This window comes from Xiphias gladius, chromosome 14 (assembly GCF_016859285.1).
Source record: "Xiphias gladius isolate SHS-SW01 ecotype Sanya breed wild chromosome 14, ASM1685928v1, whole genome shotgun sequence".
NCBI classification, from domain to species: Eukaryota; Metazoa; Chordata; class Actinopteri; order Istiophoriformes; family Xiphiidae; genus Xiphias; species Xiphias gladius.
The window spans coordinates 4,369,177-4,387,801 of NC_053413.1; the positions used below are offsets into that span (position 1 = coordinate 4,369,177).

Consider the following 18,625-nt stretch of genomic DNA (forward strand, 5'->3'; position numbering starts at 1 on the left):
AACAGCGATTGGTGCAGTGATGCAAGAAGAAAAGAAAATTAAGTGAAATATCGCACATAAACTGAAGGTCCAAAGGTAATAGAGTAAATAGAACAATAAGGGCCATTGGAAGGCCTCAATATGACATGTGTCAGTGGAACAAATGCATAGTTGGAGATGAAAGCCAATAAACAGCCTACCTAGATGGGAATGTGGTTCAAGATGATAAAAGGCAGGAAATAACGTTTTGGCGAGAGAGAAAGGATGAATGATTGATTGTGAATGACATTAAGCAAGAATCACCGCCACCAGCTGGATGCATGACATATGGGCATTTTCACATCATGGCCTCAGATATCATTGAGCATCGAGGGTGTCCAATTGCTCTGGTCAAATATATGGAGATATTGTGAAAGAGGACCAGTGGCCCTTTGCTGAAAGGACGTTGAGGACAGACCTTGCATTGCGGCTGAGTTAGCAGTGCCAGTTCTAACAATGTGTCTCAAGTATTGGTGCAGCGAGAGATTGTATTTTTTTAGCACAGCAGTGAGATGGGAATTATATCAGTCTTTAGACATGAGTTTTGAAGAGGGTAGATGAAATAGAACAGAGGGAGGAGTGGTGATAGCTCTCAGTTTAAAGAAAACAACAACATATACTTATATGGACAGAATTATATTGACAGAGTTATGGGTGTAATTACAATTGAACCCTTCCGCCCAACCTTGGTATGTTTGACAAAGAGACAGTAGAAATCAGTATGAAAGGTTAAATCAGAATGTGTGTCATCACAAAAAGGTATAAAAAGCACTGGAATATAGAAAATTCACCACATCTTAGAAACCCATTAAAATCCAGGAGAAATACAGCATTGAGAGCAATTGACTGAAAGGTGAAAATAAACCTTTTCTAATGACTGTGAAGACACAGATTGAGGCCGATAGATGGGGCTGTATCAGTAAAAAATTTGATGCTATCAAGGAGGATATTCTATTCCTGTTACCCATAAGAAACGACCAAAATGTAGATCTGAGCAGCAGCCTTCCTCTTGCAATATTTCATCACTGAGGGATGGGTAGGGCCATGTCCAATAAATGAGAGATAAAGGCGCAGCCTTGACGGATTATTTTTATGGCAAAATTTAAGTGTCCCAGCAAGGACAGAAGCTAACGTTTTGAGTCACCATTGAATGATAGCATGGACCGATGGGAGGGAAGCTTTGATATATGCAAAATCCAAGGTGATACCCAGGAATTCCTGATAGAGAAAATAGCTAAATCCGATGTTTGTTTGTTTTTTTACTTGCCAGAGGAATCTGATGGAAATCTATGAGCAATAAATCACAGAGCAAGTGCAGAATGAATGGGAATTTCTCATTATTAAGAAGAATCCAGTGGAGAGCCTCTAACATTGAGTTGCATATGGCTGAACAACTTCTACATACCATAGAGATCATATCAGCTTTGGATAACCAAACTCTCTGACTCGCCAGTTTTATTTACAAAAAATTTGATAATTGGCAAAAGCCTTGTAAGTGTCTAGTTCTTGGCAGTGTTCAAGATAAATGGAGCGGATAATACACTCAAATGCAACCATAAATTTCCCTACTGATAAATCCTTAGATAATCTGAGATCAGCATATTTGAAGATGGCCATGATTTTGTTAAATGATATAATGTTTTGATTGTGTTCTCATGAAGGCAGAATATGGCTGACTGAATAGGGGATATGTCACCAGCAGAATTTGGATGAAACGACAGATTAGCTGAAAGTTCACTGGGATCTGCTAGACCATTATTTGAACCGGACATACTAATGGTGGGCAAGGCTGTAATGACATTAGGGAGACAACATCGGTAAGGTGTATGTTGATCACCAATCTAATGCCTAAAATGTTCTTACCAGATAAACTTATCGAATATCACATCTTATGGTGTTTGTGAATGGTCAATCCATGATCAGGACAGACGTTCAATAAGATCCCCCCACTCAGACTTTGATCAGGTGGGCTTTTCCCAACAATCACACTTGCTGTGTTGCAGACCATAGTGGCACAGAAAAGCATCTTAATTTACCTGCTACTATACAAGTGGTCTCAGTGATATTTCTCCACAGGCTGGCAAGGTCAGGTTCCTGTGTGGACAATGAGGCTTGTGGTCTGTGAATTGTTGTGTTGAATCACTGCTTCTCTACACTGAGATGCTCCATTGACATGGTACAGATGTCTTCTGTGCACAGCTATAGAGGTTTATTGTTCCAGAAACAACTGACTATAAGGTGACTCAGGTCATCCGGCTGTGCATAAACTGTGCATAAGATTTTTTTTTTTCAGAGCAAAAATACTTTTCTTATACAGATCTCACTGGTCACAGTTGCCTACATACCACATTAAAAAATAAAATACCTTTCTTGGTATACCGTGCCCCTCTTTGCTCCTCCTCACTGGCAATAAATGGAATCTGGTTTCTGTCCACAACCAGTCCTCACTTGGAAAAAGAATTTAGCACATGAGATGACAGAAAAAAGTGTGGTAGAATTAGAGATAGAGTTTATGAAGAGTTTATGCCTGGGTGAGTCATGGACTAGTTATGCTGGAGAAAGTTCCTGGCGCTGCTCCCGAAAACTCACATTATTTGGACGTGAGAAGTAGAGACAAACAAGCAGAGAGGGCAGCCAGACATCATGAGAGCCATAGAGAGCCCTGTCATAAGTGATAAAAGTGATGGCGATTACCACAGTGTGTGTGTGTGTGAGGGCATGGTGTTATGTGTGGAAGCAGTGTACCTGTTGATGCGTGTGTTTGTGTGTGTGTATTAGTAAGCAGGTCAGGGTGGTGCCCTTGGCCTTGTAAGGCAGGGTTATCTGGGGTTATATATTTGATCTCTGCCTACCCTGCAGGTCTAGTAGCTGCTTCTTCTTCACCTGGCCGCTGTAAGTCTCCACAACTAGTTGTATTTTGAATTCATAGATACCATTTTTCATACTGTAACTTTCTGTTGCCTAAACTAAATGTAAAATATTTTCAAATTGATCTCATTTAACAAAATGGAGGTGATGGGAAAGAACATTTTTTTTACATTTGAATCATAGCTAGAACAGGAGTGACGTTCATGCTTAACAAGATATATGCTATAATTCATTAAAAGGTCTCCGTTAGGTATACCTTGACATTTGGCCTAACAAGGTTAGACAAATTATCCTAAAACAAGAGACCTATTATTCCCACTTATGCTGATGGAATTAAACTAATACAGACATTTTACTGTAACCTCAGAATGTCTTACTATTTCTCTCTCCCCACTGCAGGTGGATCACTGACTTAATTGCTCAAGCCTGAGTTCATCTGTCATCTGAGTTGAACCCACGGGTAAATTCTCCTTTCCTAATGCCTTCTTTGCAATTCATATTATAGAGCTCAAGACTGATATAATAGGGCTATGGTCTTCCGTAGCTCACCAGAACATATAAGATCCTATGGATCCTTACGGAAGGGTTTTAGACAAAGATGGTTTAAATGATTAAAGTCTAAATTCAGAGGAAAGAGTGGAAAAAAAGAGAAAAAATAGATTTTCCTTGAAATCAGTAGTTGGACAGTATCCTAATAGAGATGTGATGGTGAAGTATCACATACAGACAGTGAAGCTTTAATCATCTCTACTGACTGTATGTACATTAGAGCAACCATGGGGGACGCGGAGATGTCTGTGTTTGGGATAGCTGCCTCGTATCTGAGGAAGTCGGACAGGGAGCGTATGGAAGCCTCCACGCGTACCTTCGACATAAAGAAGGAATGCTTTGTTCCGGATACCGTTGAAGAGTTTGTGAAGGCAACCATCAGCAGCCGAGATGGAGACAAGGTCACTGTAGAGACACAGAATGGGAAGGTCAGTGGTTACATTTTACCATTTCGACATTTAATTTTCATTAGTAACAACACATAGGGTGTTCTTACCATGACTGCAATGATTAAATTACTTTCAAAAGTCTAACCTTAACGGGTCAGCATGACATAATTTAAGAGCAGTGTTTACATACAACAAATCTAGTATTCTGGGGATAGCCCGAGGTACAAGGCAGGCTGTTGACAAAGTTTGTAAATTTGTAGAGATAAAAGTTATACCACACTCCCAAATATCTGTCTATGAAAAGGTAATTATTTCAAGTCAAATAAATTGAACTGCTGCCTTAACCTACCCAGTATACCAAAAGGTAAGCACAGTGAAATGCAGAGACTGTTTTTACACAGTCTTTAGTGCACTTGAAACCAATTTGTGCCAGAAAAATAACTGAATCCATTTAGTTTTTGATTAACAGGGTGACTCCAGCCTGATTCAGAGTGTGAGTCTGTATGAGTCCTTGTCCAGGAGAAAGTGTTAATCTGAGTGTAAATCTATGCACGATTTAAACTGTCTATACTTGAGTGAGTGTGAATACAAGTTCAAATGGGACCCTGAATGCTGTTGCAATTAAAGTGTCTCCAGTCACTACACTGAGCAGCTGAGTTATGAAACGAGGCATTGCTGCCATCTGGCAATAACAATGTGTAGCATGCTTTGTAATGCTACACTGACAATGTTGCCTGAATGTTTGCTTGCTCACTTATAAAAACAATATTTCTATGTGAAAATTTTTTGACCATTACATATTAATCAGAAAACTGTATTAATTTTCCTTAGACTGTGACTGTCAAAGACACTCTGGTTCTGCAACAGAATCCTCCAAAGTTTGACAAGATCGAGGACATGGCCATGCTGACCTTCCTTCATGAACCAGCTGTGCTGTTTAACCTCAAGGAACGTTATGCAGCATGGATGATCTATGTGAGTAGATCAAGCCAATAAACAATAAACTCTGCTGTGTGGTGGCATGATTTATACAAGTTTGATTCCACAAATCCCAACTGAGTTGAATGAGCCTTGTGTTGAAACCTATTTAGATGTGATAAAACAATACTTTTACAATCATAGAAAATGTGTACATTTTTAATTTTGCGCCTATTTTTAGATAAATATTGTTCCACTGGCATTAGTTTTCTCTTTAAGGTATGAACAAAAACAAAACAATGGACTCAAATGTACAGGATCCTTTTTAGAGTAAATGGCAAAGAACTAATGCCAAAATGGTAATGATGCTGAAAATGACTGTATTTCTCAGACCTACTCTGGGCTGTTCTGTGTGACTGTCAACCCCTACAAGTGGCTGCCAGTCTACAATCAAGAAGTGGTTGTCGCCTACAGAGGAAAGAAGAGAAGTGAAGCTCCTCCTCATATCTTCTCCATCTCTGACAATGCCTACCAGAACATGCTGGCAGGTAAAGACTGATAAGACAGATACTGTTTTGGGAAACGTTTATTTCATATAAATAAGCTGAAACTTGAAACTAACAACATTTCACTCTGTTTTTTTTTTTTTGAAGACCGTGAAAACCAGTCAATTCTGATTACGTACGTAATATCTTATAATTCCATCCATTACACTATATGCTCTGAAATAAAATATTATTCTACATTATGCCACTTTAGGTATTGATAATTCACTTTGCAATTCCAGAGGAGAATCTGGTGCAGGAAAGACTGTCAACACGAAGCGAGTCATCCAATATTTTGCAAGTATTGCAGCTGGAACCGTTAAGAAAGACGCCAATGTCAAAGACAAGGTGAACAATGCCAAATGTGTGATTTGTTGGAAGGGTTCTGGGGAAAACTACTAAACTGGCTAAAACTACATATAACACAGGCATAAACAAAAAGAGCAACTCTTACGCCCTTTCACTAAAATGGAATAGATTTGGCTGTAATTGCCCAGTTAAATTCATGAATATCGGTGACAAATCCAATTTAAAAATCACAAATTCACCAAAAACGGCTTAAATTTCTTTCCTGATTTCCACTTACAATGACAACTGTGTTACATCATTTGTAGGTAAGAGGTTCTTAAACTTTCAAAAACTCGAAAAATATCAGTTGATGCCACCAGAGGCTGCTCAAGTCTCTTTGTGTAGCTTTAAACTTAAATTACAAATTGAGCATACAAATGTTCCTCTGTGACAGGGTACCCTGGAGGATCAAATCATTCAGGCTAACCCTGCTCTGGAAGCCTTTGGTAATGCCAAGACCATCAGGAATGACAACTCCTCTAGATTTGTGAGTATCTAATCTTTGTGGGATTGTATTGTGAATATTATGTATTCAGTTGCCATGAAAACACAATCAGTAGCAGTAACAGATATCAAAGTATCTTTATAAATGCAAACTTTATCCTTTCAGGGTAAATTCATCCGAATTCATTTTGATACCAGGGGAAAGTTAGCCTCCGCTGATATCGAAACCTGTAAGTACAAAAATCCGTATCATACTTATACTAATAATAAAAATATTATTTATTTTTGTAATATAGTTGATTTAACTCCTGGCATTAAGTTCTCTCTTGTGTTTTTCAATTGTAAGACCTTCTGGAGAAGTCTCGTGTGATCTTCCAACTCAAGTCTGAGAGAGATTACCACATTTTCTACCAGATTCTGTCCAACAAGAAGCCTGAACTCTTGGGTTAGTATTGGGCCATGTTCAATAGGAAAGTAACACAAGGCTGTCATTGGCTTAGTATTGCAGTTGTATTCCATCTTTCTGACCTTTGCTCACCCTCTCTCTGTGTCCCCCAGAGATGCTGTTGATCACAAATAATCCCTATGATTATGCCTTCATCTCTCAGGGGGAAACCCAAGTGGCCTCCATTGATGATGCAGATGAACTGATGGCAACAGATGTCAGGCTCTCATTCATTCCTCTTTTTAAAATTTTACATACAACTCAACTAAATTAATCACAATGACTTAGTGAGTCTAATAAGAGTGCTATTAATGTAGTTATTAAGGATTTTGAATTTTTTTAAGTTATTGTTTGCTCTTCCACAGAGTGCCTTCGATGTGTTGGGCTTTACTCAAGAGGAGAAGAACAGTATTTACAAGCTGACTGGTGCCATCATGCATTATGGCAACATGAAGTTTAAGCAGAGGCCACGAGAGGAGCAGGCAGAGGCTGATGGCTCTGAAGGTGAAAGAGGATCTGTTTGTCAGGTTGGCTCAGAACCAGCTCAGAGAGTTTCACAGTATTTCCTTTCCTCCTTCAGATGCTGACAAAATTAGTTATCTGATGGGCCTGAACTCTGCTGACCTCATCAAAGGTCTCTGTCACCCAAGAGTCAAAGTAGGAAATGAGTGGGTCACCAAGGGACAAACTATCGCTCAGGTAAGAAGTAAAGGAATTTGTCTTAAAACCCTTCTATCTGTAAGGGAATTGCTCTACAACTAATTAAGAAACAGATCGTCTTCTTTACATGGCCTCTTTTGCAGAGGCTAATTAGTTGCATGAAAAAACCTGAACAAAAAAGTAAGTATAGTAAATATATTGGCTGTTGAATAGGTGAACTATGCTGTTGGAGCTCTGTCTAAAGCTGTTTATGAAAGGATGTTCCTATGGATGGTAATAAGAATCAACCAGTCACTGGAGACCAGGCAGCCTCGACAGTACTTCATTGGTGTGCTGGACATTGCTGGATTTGAGATCTTTGATGTAAGTGATCTACAGTAAAATCAGACCTCTTTCAACATAATATGAATGGAAAGATAATAAATAAATTGGTCTATTTTCTTTCTTTCCAGTTCAACAGCTTTGAACAGCTGTGCATCAACTTCACCAACGAAAAACTGCAACAGTTTTTCAACCACCACATGTTTGTGCTGGAGCAGGAAGAGTACAAGAAAGAGGGCATTGAATGGACTTTCATTGATTTTGGTATGGATTTGCAGGCCTGTATTGACCTCATTGAAAAGGTGAGATACCAGGCTCTTAGATGTATAGACATTAATAAAATAAATAAAAATATGTTTTCCTAACCACTCATATTTTTTCTCCTCAGCCCATGGGTATCATGTCCATCCTTGAAGAGGAGTGCATGTTCCCCAAAGCCACTGATACCACATTTAAAGCTAAGCTCTATGACAACCACTTGGGGAAATCTGCCAACTTCCAGAAGCCCAGAATTGTCAAAGGGAAAGCAGAGGCCCATTTTTCCCTGGTTCACTACGCTGGAATTGTAGATTATAATATCAACAACTGGCTGGTGAAGAACAAGGATCCTCTTAATGAGACTGTTGTTACACTCTACCAGAAGTCTAATCTCAAGCTGCTTGGTATCCTCTTTGCAAATTATGCTGGGTCTGATTCAGGTAATGGTGTGAATTTCTTTATTGAGATTACAATAGTTTAGTTACAATAGTTTTCTAAAATAGCATTAAAGTTAAACATTTTTTTCTGAACAGTTCCGCCCGAAGGTACTGAGTTTAAAAAGGAGAAGAAAAAGAAGGGATCATCATTTCAGACTGTGTCCGCGCTTCATAGGGTACTGTATATGGCTGCTTTCATCCTAGGATATGGTATTTTGTACATGAAAGTACACCAGTATGTGTAAATGTATGTTTCACCATATTAAAGGAGAATCTGAATAAACTGATGACCAACTTGAGGTCCACTCACCCTCACTTTGTGCGCTGCATCATCCCCAATGAGACCAAGACTCCTGGAGCCATGGAGAATCCTCTGGTGATGCACCAGCTGCGCTGTAACGGTGTGCTGGAGGGCATCAGGATCTGCAGAAAGGGCTTCCCCAACAGGATCCTCTATGGAGATTTCAAACAGAGGTATCATCTCATTTAAATATCATACTGTGTGAGTCCAAACAAATTTAAATATTTTGCTCCTCTTTGATTTTCCAGATATCGCATCCTGAATCCTGCTGCCATCCCTGAGGGCCAGTTCATTGACAGTCGGAAGGGAGCTGAGAAGCTTCTTGGGTCTCTGGATATTGATCATAATCAATACAAGTTTGGACATACCAAGGTATTGTTTGAAGTTATTCTGATATTGGGAAAAGTGACCAAAAGGGATAAATTTGTCCAGTAGATAATATAGAAGATGGCAAAAAAGACCACCCATTGCTGTTTTAGGTGTTCTTTAAGGCTGGATTGCTGGGTCTGCTTGAGGAGATGAGAGACGAGCGTCTCTCCAAAATCATCACTGCAATTCAAGCCAGATCCCGTGGTCTTTTGTCTCGTATGGAGTATCAGAAGATGGTGGAGCGCAGGTATTGAGCGATATTGGTCATTAAAGATTAAAATGGTTAGCAAGTTGTGTTTTATATATTTAACTAAAGCCTTCTATTTTATTTAATTTAAATCTTCTAGAGATGCTTTATTAGTGATCCAGTGGAATGTCCGCTCCTTCATGGGGGTCAAGAATTGGCCCTGGATGAAGCTGTTCTTTAAGATCAAGCCTCTTTTGAGATCTGCTGAGGCAGAAAAGGAGATGGCCAATTTGAAGGAAGAATTCCTCAAATTGAAAGAGGCTTATGCAAAGTCTGAAGCTCGTAGAAAGGAGCTAGAGGAGAAAATGGTTTCACTTCTCCAAGAGAAGAACGACCTGCAACTCCAAGTTCAAGCGGTGAGAATGGCACTATAGTGACACTTCCCTTTGCACATGTCATCACAGAATGTACTAATGAGATTAAATGATTGGCAGGAGCAAGATAATCTATGTGATGCTGAAGAAAGGTGTGAGGGGCTGATCAAGAGCAAGATTCAGCTGGAGGCAAAACTCAAAGAGCTGACAGAAAGGCTGGAGGATGAGGAGGAGATGAACGCTGAACTGACTGCTAAGAAGAGGAAGCTGGAGGATGAGTGTTCTGAGCTAAAGAAGGACATTGATGACTTAGAGTTAACTCTGGCTAAAGTGGAAAAAGAGAAGCACGCCACCGAGAACAAGGTACTATAAACTCTCTTTACAGACAGTGTTTCTAAGGCTGCTCTGATTGCTCTTGATCCAAACTGGCAAATTTTCCATCTAAATTATTACCTTTGTTGTATTTCAACTGGTACACAGGAGCTGTCATGGGTATAGTATTTTTGACTGAAACTTCAAACTTTACTTGCAACAGGTAAAGAACCTGGTCGAAGAGATGGCTGCGCAGGATGAAATCATTGCCAAGTTGACCAAGGAAAAGAAAGCCTTACAGGAAGCTCATCAGCAAACACTGGATGACCTGCAGAGTGAAGAAGACAAAGTCAACACTCTGACCAAGGCCAAGGCCAAGCTGGAGCAGCAAGTGGATGATGTAAGAATCCGTATCATAATTATACTACTTAGATGATATAGAAAGTATTATTAATGAAACCATTCACAAATGTTTTAATCATATCCTGTTAAGCTTGAAGGGTCTCTTGAGCAAGAAAAGAAGATTCGAATGGACCTTGAGAGAGCAAAGAGGAAGCTTGAGGGAGACTTAAAGCTGACCCAGGAGACTGTAATGGATCTAGAAAATGACAAGCAGCAGTTGGAAGAGCGCCTGAAAAAGTAAAAAATACATTTTTTCCATTGCTTACTCAGTGTCACTTGTTTTAATAAATTAACATTGACTAAACAAAATTCTGCAGGAAAGACTTCGAAATCAGTCAGCTGAGTAGCAAAATAGAAGATGAACAGGCCATGATCGCTCAACTCCTGAAGAAGTTGAAAGAGCTGCAGGTTAAAAAAAGTGCACCATTGGGTCTCAATTAAGTGTAAATAATTTTGTAAAAAACTGATACCTGATAACATATTGTTCTGACATTAGGCTCGTGTAGAGGAGCTGGAGGAAGAGCTTGAGGCAGAGCGAGCTGCCCGAGCCAGGGTGGAGAAGCAGAGAGCGGACTTGGCCAGAGAGCTGGAGGAGATCAGTGAGAGGCTGGAGGAAGCTGGTGGAGCAACAGCTGCCCAGATTGAGATGAACAAGAAGAGGGAGGCTGAGCTCCAGAAACTCCGCAGAGACCTTGAAGAGGCCACTCTGCAGCATGAAGCCACTGCTGCCACACTCAGGAAGAAACAAGCTGACAGTGTTGCTGACCTGGGAGAGCAGATTGACAACCTGCAGAGAGTCAAGCAGAAACTGGAGAAGGAGAAGAGTGAGCTCAGACTGGAACTGGATGATGTGGTTTCCAGTATGGAACAAGTAGTTAAATCAAAGGTACATGTGCTTGAAAATGCTCAAGGCAAATTTCCACCCTGTTGGAACTGGCTAGCCACCTGGTCTTTGATTTTGTTTTAATGACAACTTAATACCAAGAGGTGAGGTAATATCAATTAACTGTGTACGTGGACATGTCTAACTTAAATGTGTTTATGCTCTTAGTAGGGAAGGTAGAGATGACAGTGGTTAGGAAGTGAGAAGCTGCCTCATTAGTCCAGTTGCTGCTCCACTTTGCAATTAACTAAGATGGGTTAAAATATACATAAACATCTTCTGCATCTCTAAGCTGAATTTTAAATGCAAAAAGTCCTGTGAACAGTGTCTGTGAACTATAAACCATATTTATTTTGAAGAATAACTTGGAGAAGACCTGCAGAACTCTGGAGGATCAAATGAATGAATACAGAAACAAGTGTGATGAAAATCAGAGATCCCTTAATGACATCACCACCCAGAGAGCAAAGCTTCAAGCTGAGAATGGTTAGTATTACGCTCTTTTCACTCGAAATAACAAACGTATGATGTAGGATAATTCTATTCTGAAACGTTTCACTTTCTAGATGAGCTATCAAGACAGCTGGAGGAGAAAGATTCTCTTATTTCTCAGCTGACGAGAGGAAAGAATTCCTACAATCAACAACTTGAAGACCTTAAAAGACAACTGGAGGAGGAAATAAAGGTATGAAGACAGAAAGATGTGTTAATTAATCCTTTAGTCTCCAAAATAGAGGCATGTCCAAGAAAAGCCCACATTATCTATATTAATCCAGGCAAAGAACGCATTAGCCCATGCAGTGCAGTCTTCTCGTCATGACTGTGACCTACTAAGGGAGCAGTATGAGGAGGAGCAGGAGGCCAAGGCTGAACTGCAGCGCAGCATGTCCAAGGCCAACTCTGAGGTGGCTCAGTGGAGAACTAAGTATGAAACCGATGCCATCCAGAGGACAGAGGAGCTGGAGGAAGCCAAGTAAGTCTAGCAAATTCCTCTAAAATGTATTGTACAAATACCTCTGAAACACCCAAGGGAGTGTTTGAGAGTTGTTTTTTTTCATTTTCAGAAAGAAGCTGGCTCAGCGTCTGCAGGAGGCTGAGGAAGCTGTTGAAGCAATGAATGCTAAATGTTCCTCTCTGGAGAAGACCAAACACAGACTGCAGAATGAGATTGAAGATCTCATGGTGGATGTGGAGAGGTCTAATGCTGCTGCTGCTGCTCTGGACAAGAAGCAAAGAAACTTTGACAAAGTATCAGTATTTTTAATCATCAAAGAAACCTAAACACAAATGAATCAAATCCATTTTTATACGTATTGATGTGTTTTCCTATTTCCTTACGAAGATAAATATGGAATGTCAATTACTGTACATTGATACACTTATCTCCTTAGCATAATGAGGCTACACAGCCTAGTGATAAACTTAAAACTTGAAATCATACAACTTATATCTCAATGTCTAGGTCCTGTCTGAGTGGAAGCAGAAATATGAGGAGTGTCAGTGTGAGCTGGAGAGCTCCCAGAAGGAAGCCAGGTCTTTGAGCACTGAGCTCTTCAAGTTGAAAAACTCCTATGAAGAATCTCTAGACCAACTAGAGACCCTGAAGAGAGAGAACAAGAATCTTCAAGGTAATGTATCAGTCAATTTGTCTTAGTAGGCAATACATATGCATTGCAGAGGCAAAAAAAGCCAATATAATATACCTATTCCCATACACAGAGGAGATTTCTGACCTCACTGAGCAACTTGGCGAGGGAGGGAAAACTATTCATGAGTTGGAGAAAGTTCGTAAGCAGCTGGAGCAGGAAAAGAGCGAGATCCACTCTGCCCTTGAGGAAGCAGAGGTAAGACTTAAACCTCAAATCCACAGTTAGTTTCTCACAAATGTACACACACTGAGCACCTTATTAGGAAAACAATACTAATATTGGTTAGGGCCTCCCTTTACTCTAAAAACAGCTTAATTTTTTGTGGCATGGATTCCACAAGATGCTGGACACATTCCTTTGAGACTCTGGTCCATGTTGACATGATTGCATCACATCATTTCTGCAGATTTGTCAGCTGCTCATTCATGCTGCCAATCTCCTGTTCTACCACATCCCAAATGTGTTCTATTGGATTCAGATCTGGTGACTGGGGAGGCCACTGAAGTACAATGAACTCATTGTCATATTCATGAAACCAGTTTGAGACGACTTTTGCTTTGTGACATCATGTATTATCATGCTGGAAGTAGCCATTAGAAGAAGGTAAATTGTGGCCATAAAGGGATGCACATGGTCAGCAACAATACTCAGATAGGCTGTGGTAATCAAACCATGAGTGATTGGTATTAAAGACCCAACAGTGTGTCAAGAAAACATTCCCCACACCTTTACACCACCACCAGCAGCCTGGACTGTTGACACAAGGCAGGCTGGGTCCAATGCATACATGCTGTTGATGCCAAATTCTGGCCCAACCATCTGCTGCCTCAGCAGAAATCTAGAATCATCAGACCAGGCTGTGTTTTTCTAGGCTTCGTTTGTCCAGTTTTGGTGAGCCTGTGTACCCTGCAGCCTCAGATTTCTGTTCTTGGCTGACAGGTGTGGAACCCAACGGGGTCTTCTCCTGTTGTAGCCCATCCGCCTCGCAGCTGGACATGTTGTGCATTTTGAGATGCTTTTCTGTTCAGCACAGTTGTAAAAAGTGGTTATCTGAGTTACCGTAGCCTTGCTGTCAGCTGGAGCTAGTATGGTTGTTGTCCTCTGACGTCTTTCAACAACAAGGTGATTCCGTTTGCAGAACTGTGGCTCACTGGATTTTTTTTATTTTTGGCACGATTCTGAGTAACTCTACAGACTGTTGTGTGTGAAAATCCCAGGAGTTCAGCAGTTTCAGAAGTACTCAAACCAGCCCGTCTGGCACCAAAAATGATGCCACGGTCAAGGTCATTGAGATCACATTTTCTACCCATTGTGATGTTTGATGTCAACATTAGCTCTTGACCTGATTCTGCATGATTTTATGCACTGTACAGCTGCGACAGGATTAGCTGATTGGATAATTGCATGAATAAGGTGTACAGGCTGTCCTAATTAAGTGCTCAGTGAGTGTACATGCATAGTTTCTAAATGAAGCTGTAATTTAGAGAATAGTTTGAAATATATATGGTGTACCAAACTCCTTATGTCTGTCTTAGTGTTCTCTTGAGCATGAGGAGGGCAAGATTCTGAGAGCCCAGCTTGAGTTCGCCCAGATTAAGGCAGAAATGGATCGTAAACTTTCTGAGAAAGATGAGGAGATGGAACAGAGCAAGAGGAACCTGCAGAGGTCCATTGAAACCCTGCACAGCTCTCTTGAGGCTGAGACTCGCAGCAGGAATGAGGCCCTGCGTTTGAAGAAGAAGATGGAGGGAGACCTGAATGAGATGGAGATCCAGCTTAGCCAAGCCAACAGGCAGGCAGCTGAGGCCCAGAAACAACTTAAGGCTGTTCATGCACATTTGAAGGTAAAAAAGGGGACTTAACCTTTAATTTTTGCTACCATCATTACTATGGCATTTTATGTAACTGGCGGCTTTGGAAATTTTTCAGGATGCTCAGCTCCAGCTTGATGACTCTCTGCGAGCCAATGACGATATGAAGGAAAACCTTGCCATTGTTGAGAGACGCAACAACCTGCTTCAGGCTGAACTGGAGGAGCTCAGGGCTGCTCTGGAGCAAACTGAGAGAAGTCGCAAACTTGCTGAGCAAGAGCTTCTGGATGTTAGTGAGAGGGTGCAGCTATTGCACTCACAGGTATGGCAGATACTATACTGTTAATTTTTTAATTAAAAAAAAAAATGTTGCTCTTTAGTACATTGTATAACGTAATCGACTAAATTGTGTCATGAAAGAATACCAGTCTGATAAACCAGAAGAAGAAACTGGAAGCTGATACATCCCAGCTTCAGACAGAAGTAGAAGATGCGGTGCAGGAGTGCAGAAATGCAGAGGAAAAGGCCAAGAAGGCCATCACTGATGCTGCCATGATGGCAGAGGAGCTGAAGAAAGAGCAGGACACCAGCGCTCACCTGGAGCGTATGAAGAAGAACATGGAGCAAACCATCAAAGATCTGCAGCACCGTCTGGATGAAGCTGAACAGATCGCCATGAAGGGAGGCAAGAAGCAGGTGCAGAAGCTCGAGGCCAGGGTGAGTATTTCTGTTACATTTGTAATTTGAGCTATTTTTGGACAGGGGTGATGTTGAATAACTTATTAGGAAAGTTACCTGCAAAATCTTGTCCCTGACCAGGTGAGGGAGCTGGAAAATGAGGTGGAAAGTGAGCAGAGAAAAAGCAGTGAAGCTGTGAAGGGTATCCGTAAATACGAGCGCCGCATCAAGGAACTTACCTACCAGGTTTGTAGCATGTACTGTAGGTACCTTCATTAATCTGCATGTGTGGTTAAAATTTCCTTTCAAGGAAATTAAGTTTGTAACCTTGTCTCTTATTTTTAAAGACTGAGGAGGACCGTAAGAATGTTGCCCGACTCCAAGATCTGGTAGACAAGCTGCAGCTGAAAGTTAAAGCGTACAAGAGATCTGCTGAGGAGGCTGTAAGTGTGGAAATGTGTGAAGTGTTGTCCTCATGTGACCACTTCCCAAATCAGTCTATAATTAGTTTAATTTAACAAATTTAATTACTTTTTTAAATTTAACTTAAACAGGAGGAACAGGCTAATGTTCATCTTGGCAAGTTCCGTAAAATACAACATGAGCTGGATGAGGCTGAAGAGAGAGCTGACATCGCCGAGTCTCAGGTCAACAAGCTACGCGCCAAGAGCCGTGATGTGGGCTCCAAGGTTTGAAACATGCATTTTGTAGCAGGTGTACAGCATCTTACCCTGACACATGCTACCCTCTGTTGGCTGCATTTAACTTGTATGCTACTCTGCTATTCAATTATTAGCACAAATTGTGTTATGCCAATTGCAGCTCTTCATTCTATACTAGTTGGTTAATGAATATATTGCTTTGTGGTACTAAAGCAGCACTAATCGGATGATCTAACAGCTGTTTCTTTTTTTCTCTCTTTCCAACTTTCATGGCTGCAACAGAAAGGGTTTGATGAAGAGTGAAGCTTTGGAACCTTCAGAAATACTTTATCCTATTGTGTACCATAGATCCCCTCAGTGATCAATATTCACTATTCACGACCTGTAGTGCTTAATAAATCATTAAGTTGTTGCAAATCATTGTATTTTTCCTTTTTTTTCGAGAATGAGTGGGTTAAAGGGACATTGTAGAGGAAATTATGTATTTAATGTAACTTTAGTATATAATATTGTCTGGTCAGTATCAACAAAGTTATTTATATATATATTATAATATGCGTATATAATGTATAGTATTAAAACTAAGGTAACCACTAAAATTGGCACCATCAATTTAAGTAAACTAAAGAGTCATTGTCATTATCTTTGTTTTCCATTAAGATAAGTGGTGTGAATTTGATTAAAATGTTTTGTGCTAAATTATGATGTAAGCCAGGAGTCAGTGTAGGGATGACGAAGCAGGAAGAGCAGAGTTAGGCATAAACAGGAAAACTCAGGGGTTACCTTGACGTGTGGTGTCAGAAGGCCTGAAAACTAGAAAGTTGAAGTGATAGCTAAAATAGAGAGAGATAAATGAAATATGTTGTTCTTGAAATAGAGTTACAGAAAGCCCAAGAGCCTGGGCCTCAAGGTCAACAACAAACCAGTGCTTATACGCAAGCCTACTGTAATACCACGCATAATCACTTTCAGCTGGCCAGTGAATCCCTATTCAAGTCTGCTTGTTTATCCAAAGGGCTAGGGAGGATTTCAGAGGATCAGTAGTCAAATATCTAGTTCATATTGTGAAGTAAATATAAACAAAAAAACTAATGAAAAAATTTATATTTGGATGGCTATCCTTGCATTACATGGTACATTTAGTTATACAGTAATTAAGCATGTCAAACTGGATTGAATCTTTTAGATGAAACCCCTTTATTTTTCAGTATCTTTAGGAAAAATTTGTTCTAAGAATATAAGCAATAGAAATCTAAGTAAAGTTTTTTTGTTGTTTTGAGTATTGTCACTTAAAGGAGTTTGCAGTGGTACAGAGGCATGAGGAGAAATTGATTGTTTACCTCAGCTAACTATGCTATCCTTACCTGCCTATGTAGAGCTTTGCCTTTGCTGTTGTGAGGTCTCAGTCATTGCTGCTGCTGCTGCTGCTGCTGGAGACTAAATAATGATATGAGGCAGGCGGAGGGAGGAGAGGGAGGCCCCAGACTCCCTTTGTGTGAAATTCAGGGAGTCCTGTCTCTTCTGTTATTACATGTCATGTCCTTAACTCCCTGAGTGGACAAGCAGGTATCTATGAGCTAATGAAAGTACGTTCACACCTGATCTTAAAGAGGTGCACCCCATACAGCACAGAATGTGCTGAGGATTATCAGCATGATTAACAGGACATCTGAGCCCCTGAATTAATACAAGGACTGACCAAAGATGGAACAATTCACTGCCTCCATAATTAGACCACCTCTAACATGGTACATGATGCTTATGGTCTTATCTCTAGAGTTAAGAGCAATCATCTGTGACACAACAAAAAACACACACAAAAAAAACTGTTTGCCACTATCACTTACTGGTCTAACACAATCGTGACTGACTTTATAGCTAGTTCATAAAAAGTTTTACACACACAGTGCTAATCTAGGTCTCCCCAGGGGAAATTCCTCTGCTACAAAGACAGACATATACTTTAAATCTCCAGCAGTAGCAACAACAGTCGTTTTTTGAAAAACCACCTAATGAAGCCCAAACCTCACCAACAGAAAAAACCCAGGGAGGATGATGTCACATACTCAGGGTCATATTTGCTGCAAAATAACTACAACATTGACCGCTTAGCTTCAAATGCTAGAAAGGACAGTATTACAGTTTACAGATTTAAGTTGTACAAATGGGGATTTTTTTTTGGATCCCCATTTATAAAGAGAAGGGGCATTCTAAGGTATATCATTATCTAGTGTGAATAGCATGAGTAAAGCAACCCTCTACCCTCTCTCCTTGAAATTACGATTACATTAGCACCACAACATAATCATGAAAAAATTGGACTGTTGTTCTCAATGTGAATGTACTTTGATGTACACAATATGAAATTTACATACTGTAACAAGTAAGTGACAATGAACTTAACTTATAAGCACTTTTTAACAATTGCAATTGATTTGCAGTAAAAAGCAGAGAACAAAAGAGAAGGACTAAAGAAACATAAAAAAATAACAAGGCAAGAAAATATAGGAAAAAAAGAAAGTAACTGGTAAAATTAGAATAAACCTTTCTGTTAAAATTGACCTTACAGGGTAAGAATTTTAAGTTACTACGAATAACTAGTCTCTAAGTTGCTGATATACTGAGTAACAGTAGGTATCTATTGTAATTGTGTCCTCGAGGAGAGGAAGCCTAGAAATACCCTTCCCATATTTGTAGGCCATTTAATTAAATATATGTGGTAACAATATGCATTTGTTGTGACATAAACAAAGCATTTAAATCATGTTTCCTTTAATGAGTAGGAGTCTGGCCTATA

At 40.1% G+C, this 18,625-nt stretch overlaps 1 protein-coding gene across 1 annotated transcript; it reads left to right on the plus strand.

Annotated features, from left to right (window-relative positions):
- Nucleotides 1-2,876: 2,876 nt before the first annotated feature.
- LOC120798977 (myosin-7-like) lies at nt 2,877-16,248 on the plus strand. Its single transcript, XM_040143775.1, has 39 exons — nt 2,877-2,910; nt 3,286-3,346; nt 3,656-3,863; nt 4,656-4,799; nt 5,134-5,290; nt 5,396-5,423; nt 5,530-5,635; nt 6,030-6,122; nt 6,246-6,309; nt 6,426-6,524; nt 6,638-6,741; nt 6,890-7,028; nt 7,105-7,223; nt 7,398-7,547; nt 7,637-7,807; nt 7,894-8,203; nt 8,297-8,376; nt 8,469-8,674; nt 8,750-8,873; nt 8,981-9,117; nt 9,218-9,473; nt 9,552-9,794; nt 9,967-10,143; nt 10,237-10,382; nt 10,463-10,553; nt 10,642-11,031; nt 11,388-11,514; nt 11,595-11,713; nt 11,805-12,001; nt 12,093-12,276; nt 12,491-12,656; nt 12,748-12,872; nt 14,213-14,521; nt 14,607-14,810; nt 14,909-15,205; nt 15,308-15,412; nt 15,514-15,609; nt 15,721-15,855; nt 16,111-16,248. Exons 3-39 carry the CDS (start codon nt 3,663-3,665, stop codon nt 16,129-16,131), a joined length of 5,820 nt encoding a protein of 1,939 aa, XP_039999709.1. The 5' UTR covers nt 2,877-2,910; nt 3,286-3,346; nt 3,656-3,662; the 3' UTR covers nt 16,132-16,248.
- Nucleotides 16,249-18,625: the final 2,377 nt, after the last annotated feature.

What these genes read in the sequence shown, in the direction of transcription:
- LOC120798977 (XM_040143775.1), top strand. Translation starts at nt 3,663, where the DNA reads ATGGGGGACGCGGAGATGTCTGTGTTTGGGATAGCTGCCTCGTATCTG. An exon ending in CTGTGTCCGCGCTTCATAGG is followed by an intron (nt 8,377 to 8,468) that starts GTACTGTATATG and finishes ACCATATTAAAG; the next exon opens with GAGAATCTGAATAAACTGAT. An exon ending in AGAGAACAAGAATCTTCAAG is followed by an intron (nt 12,657 to 12,747) that starts GTAATGTATCAG and finishes TCCCATACACAG; the next exon opens with AGGAGATTTCTGACCTCACT.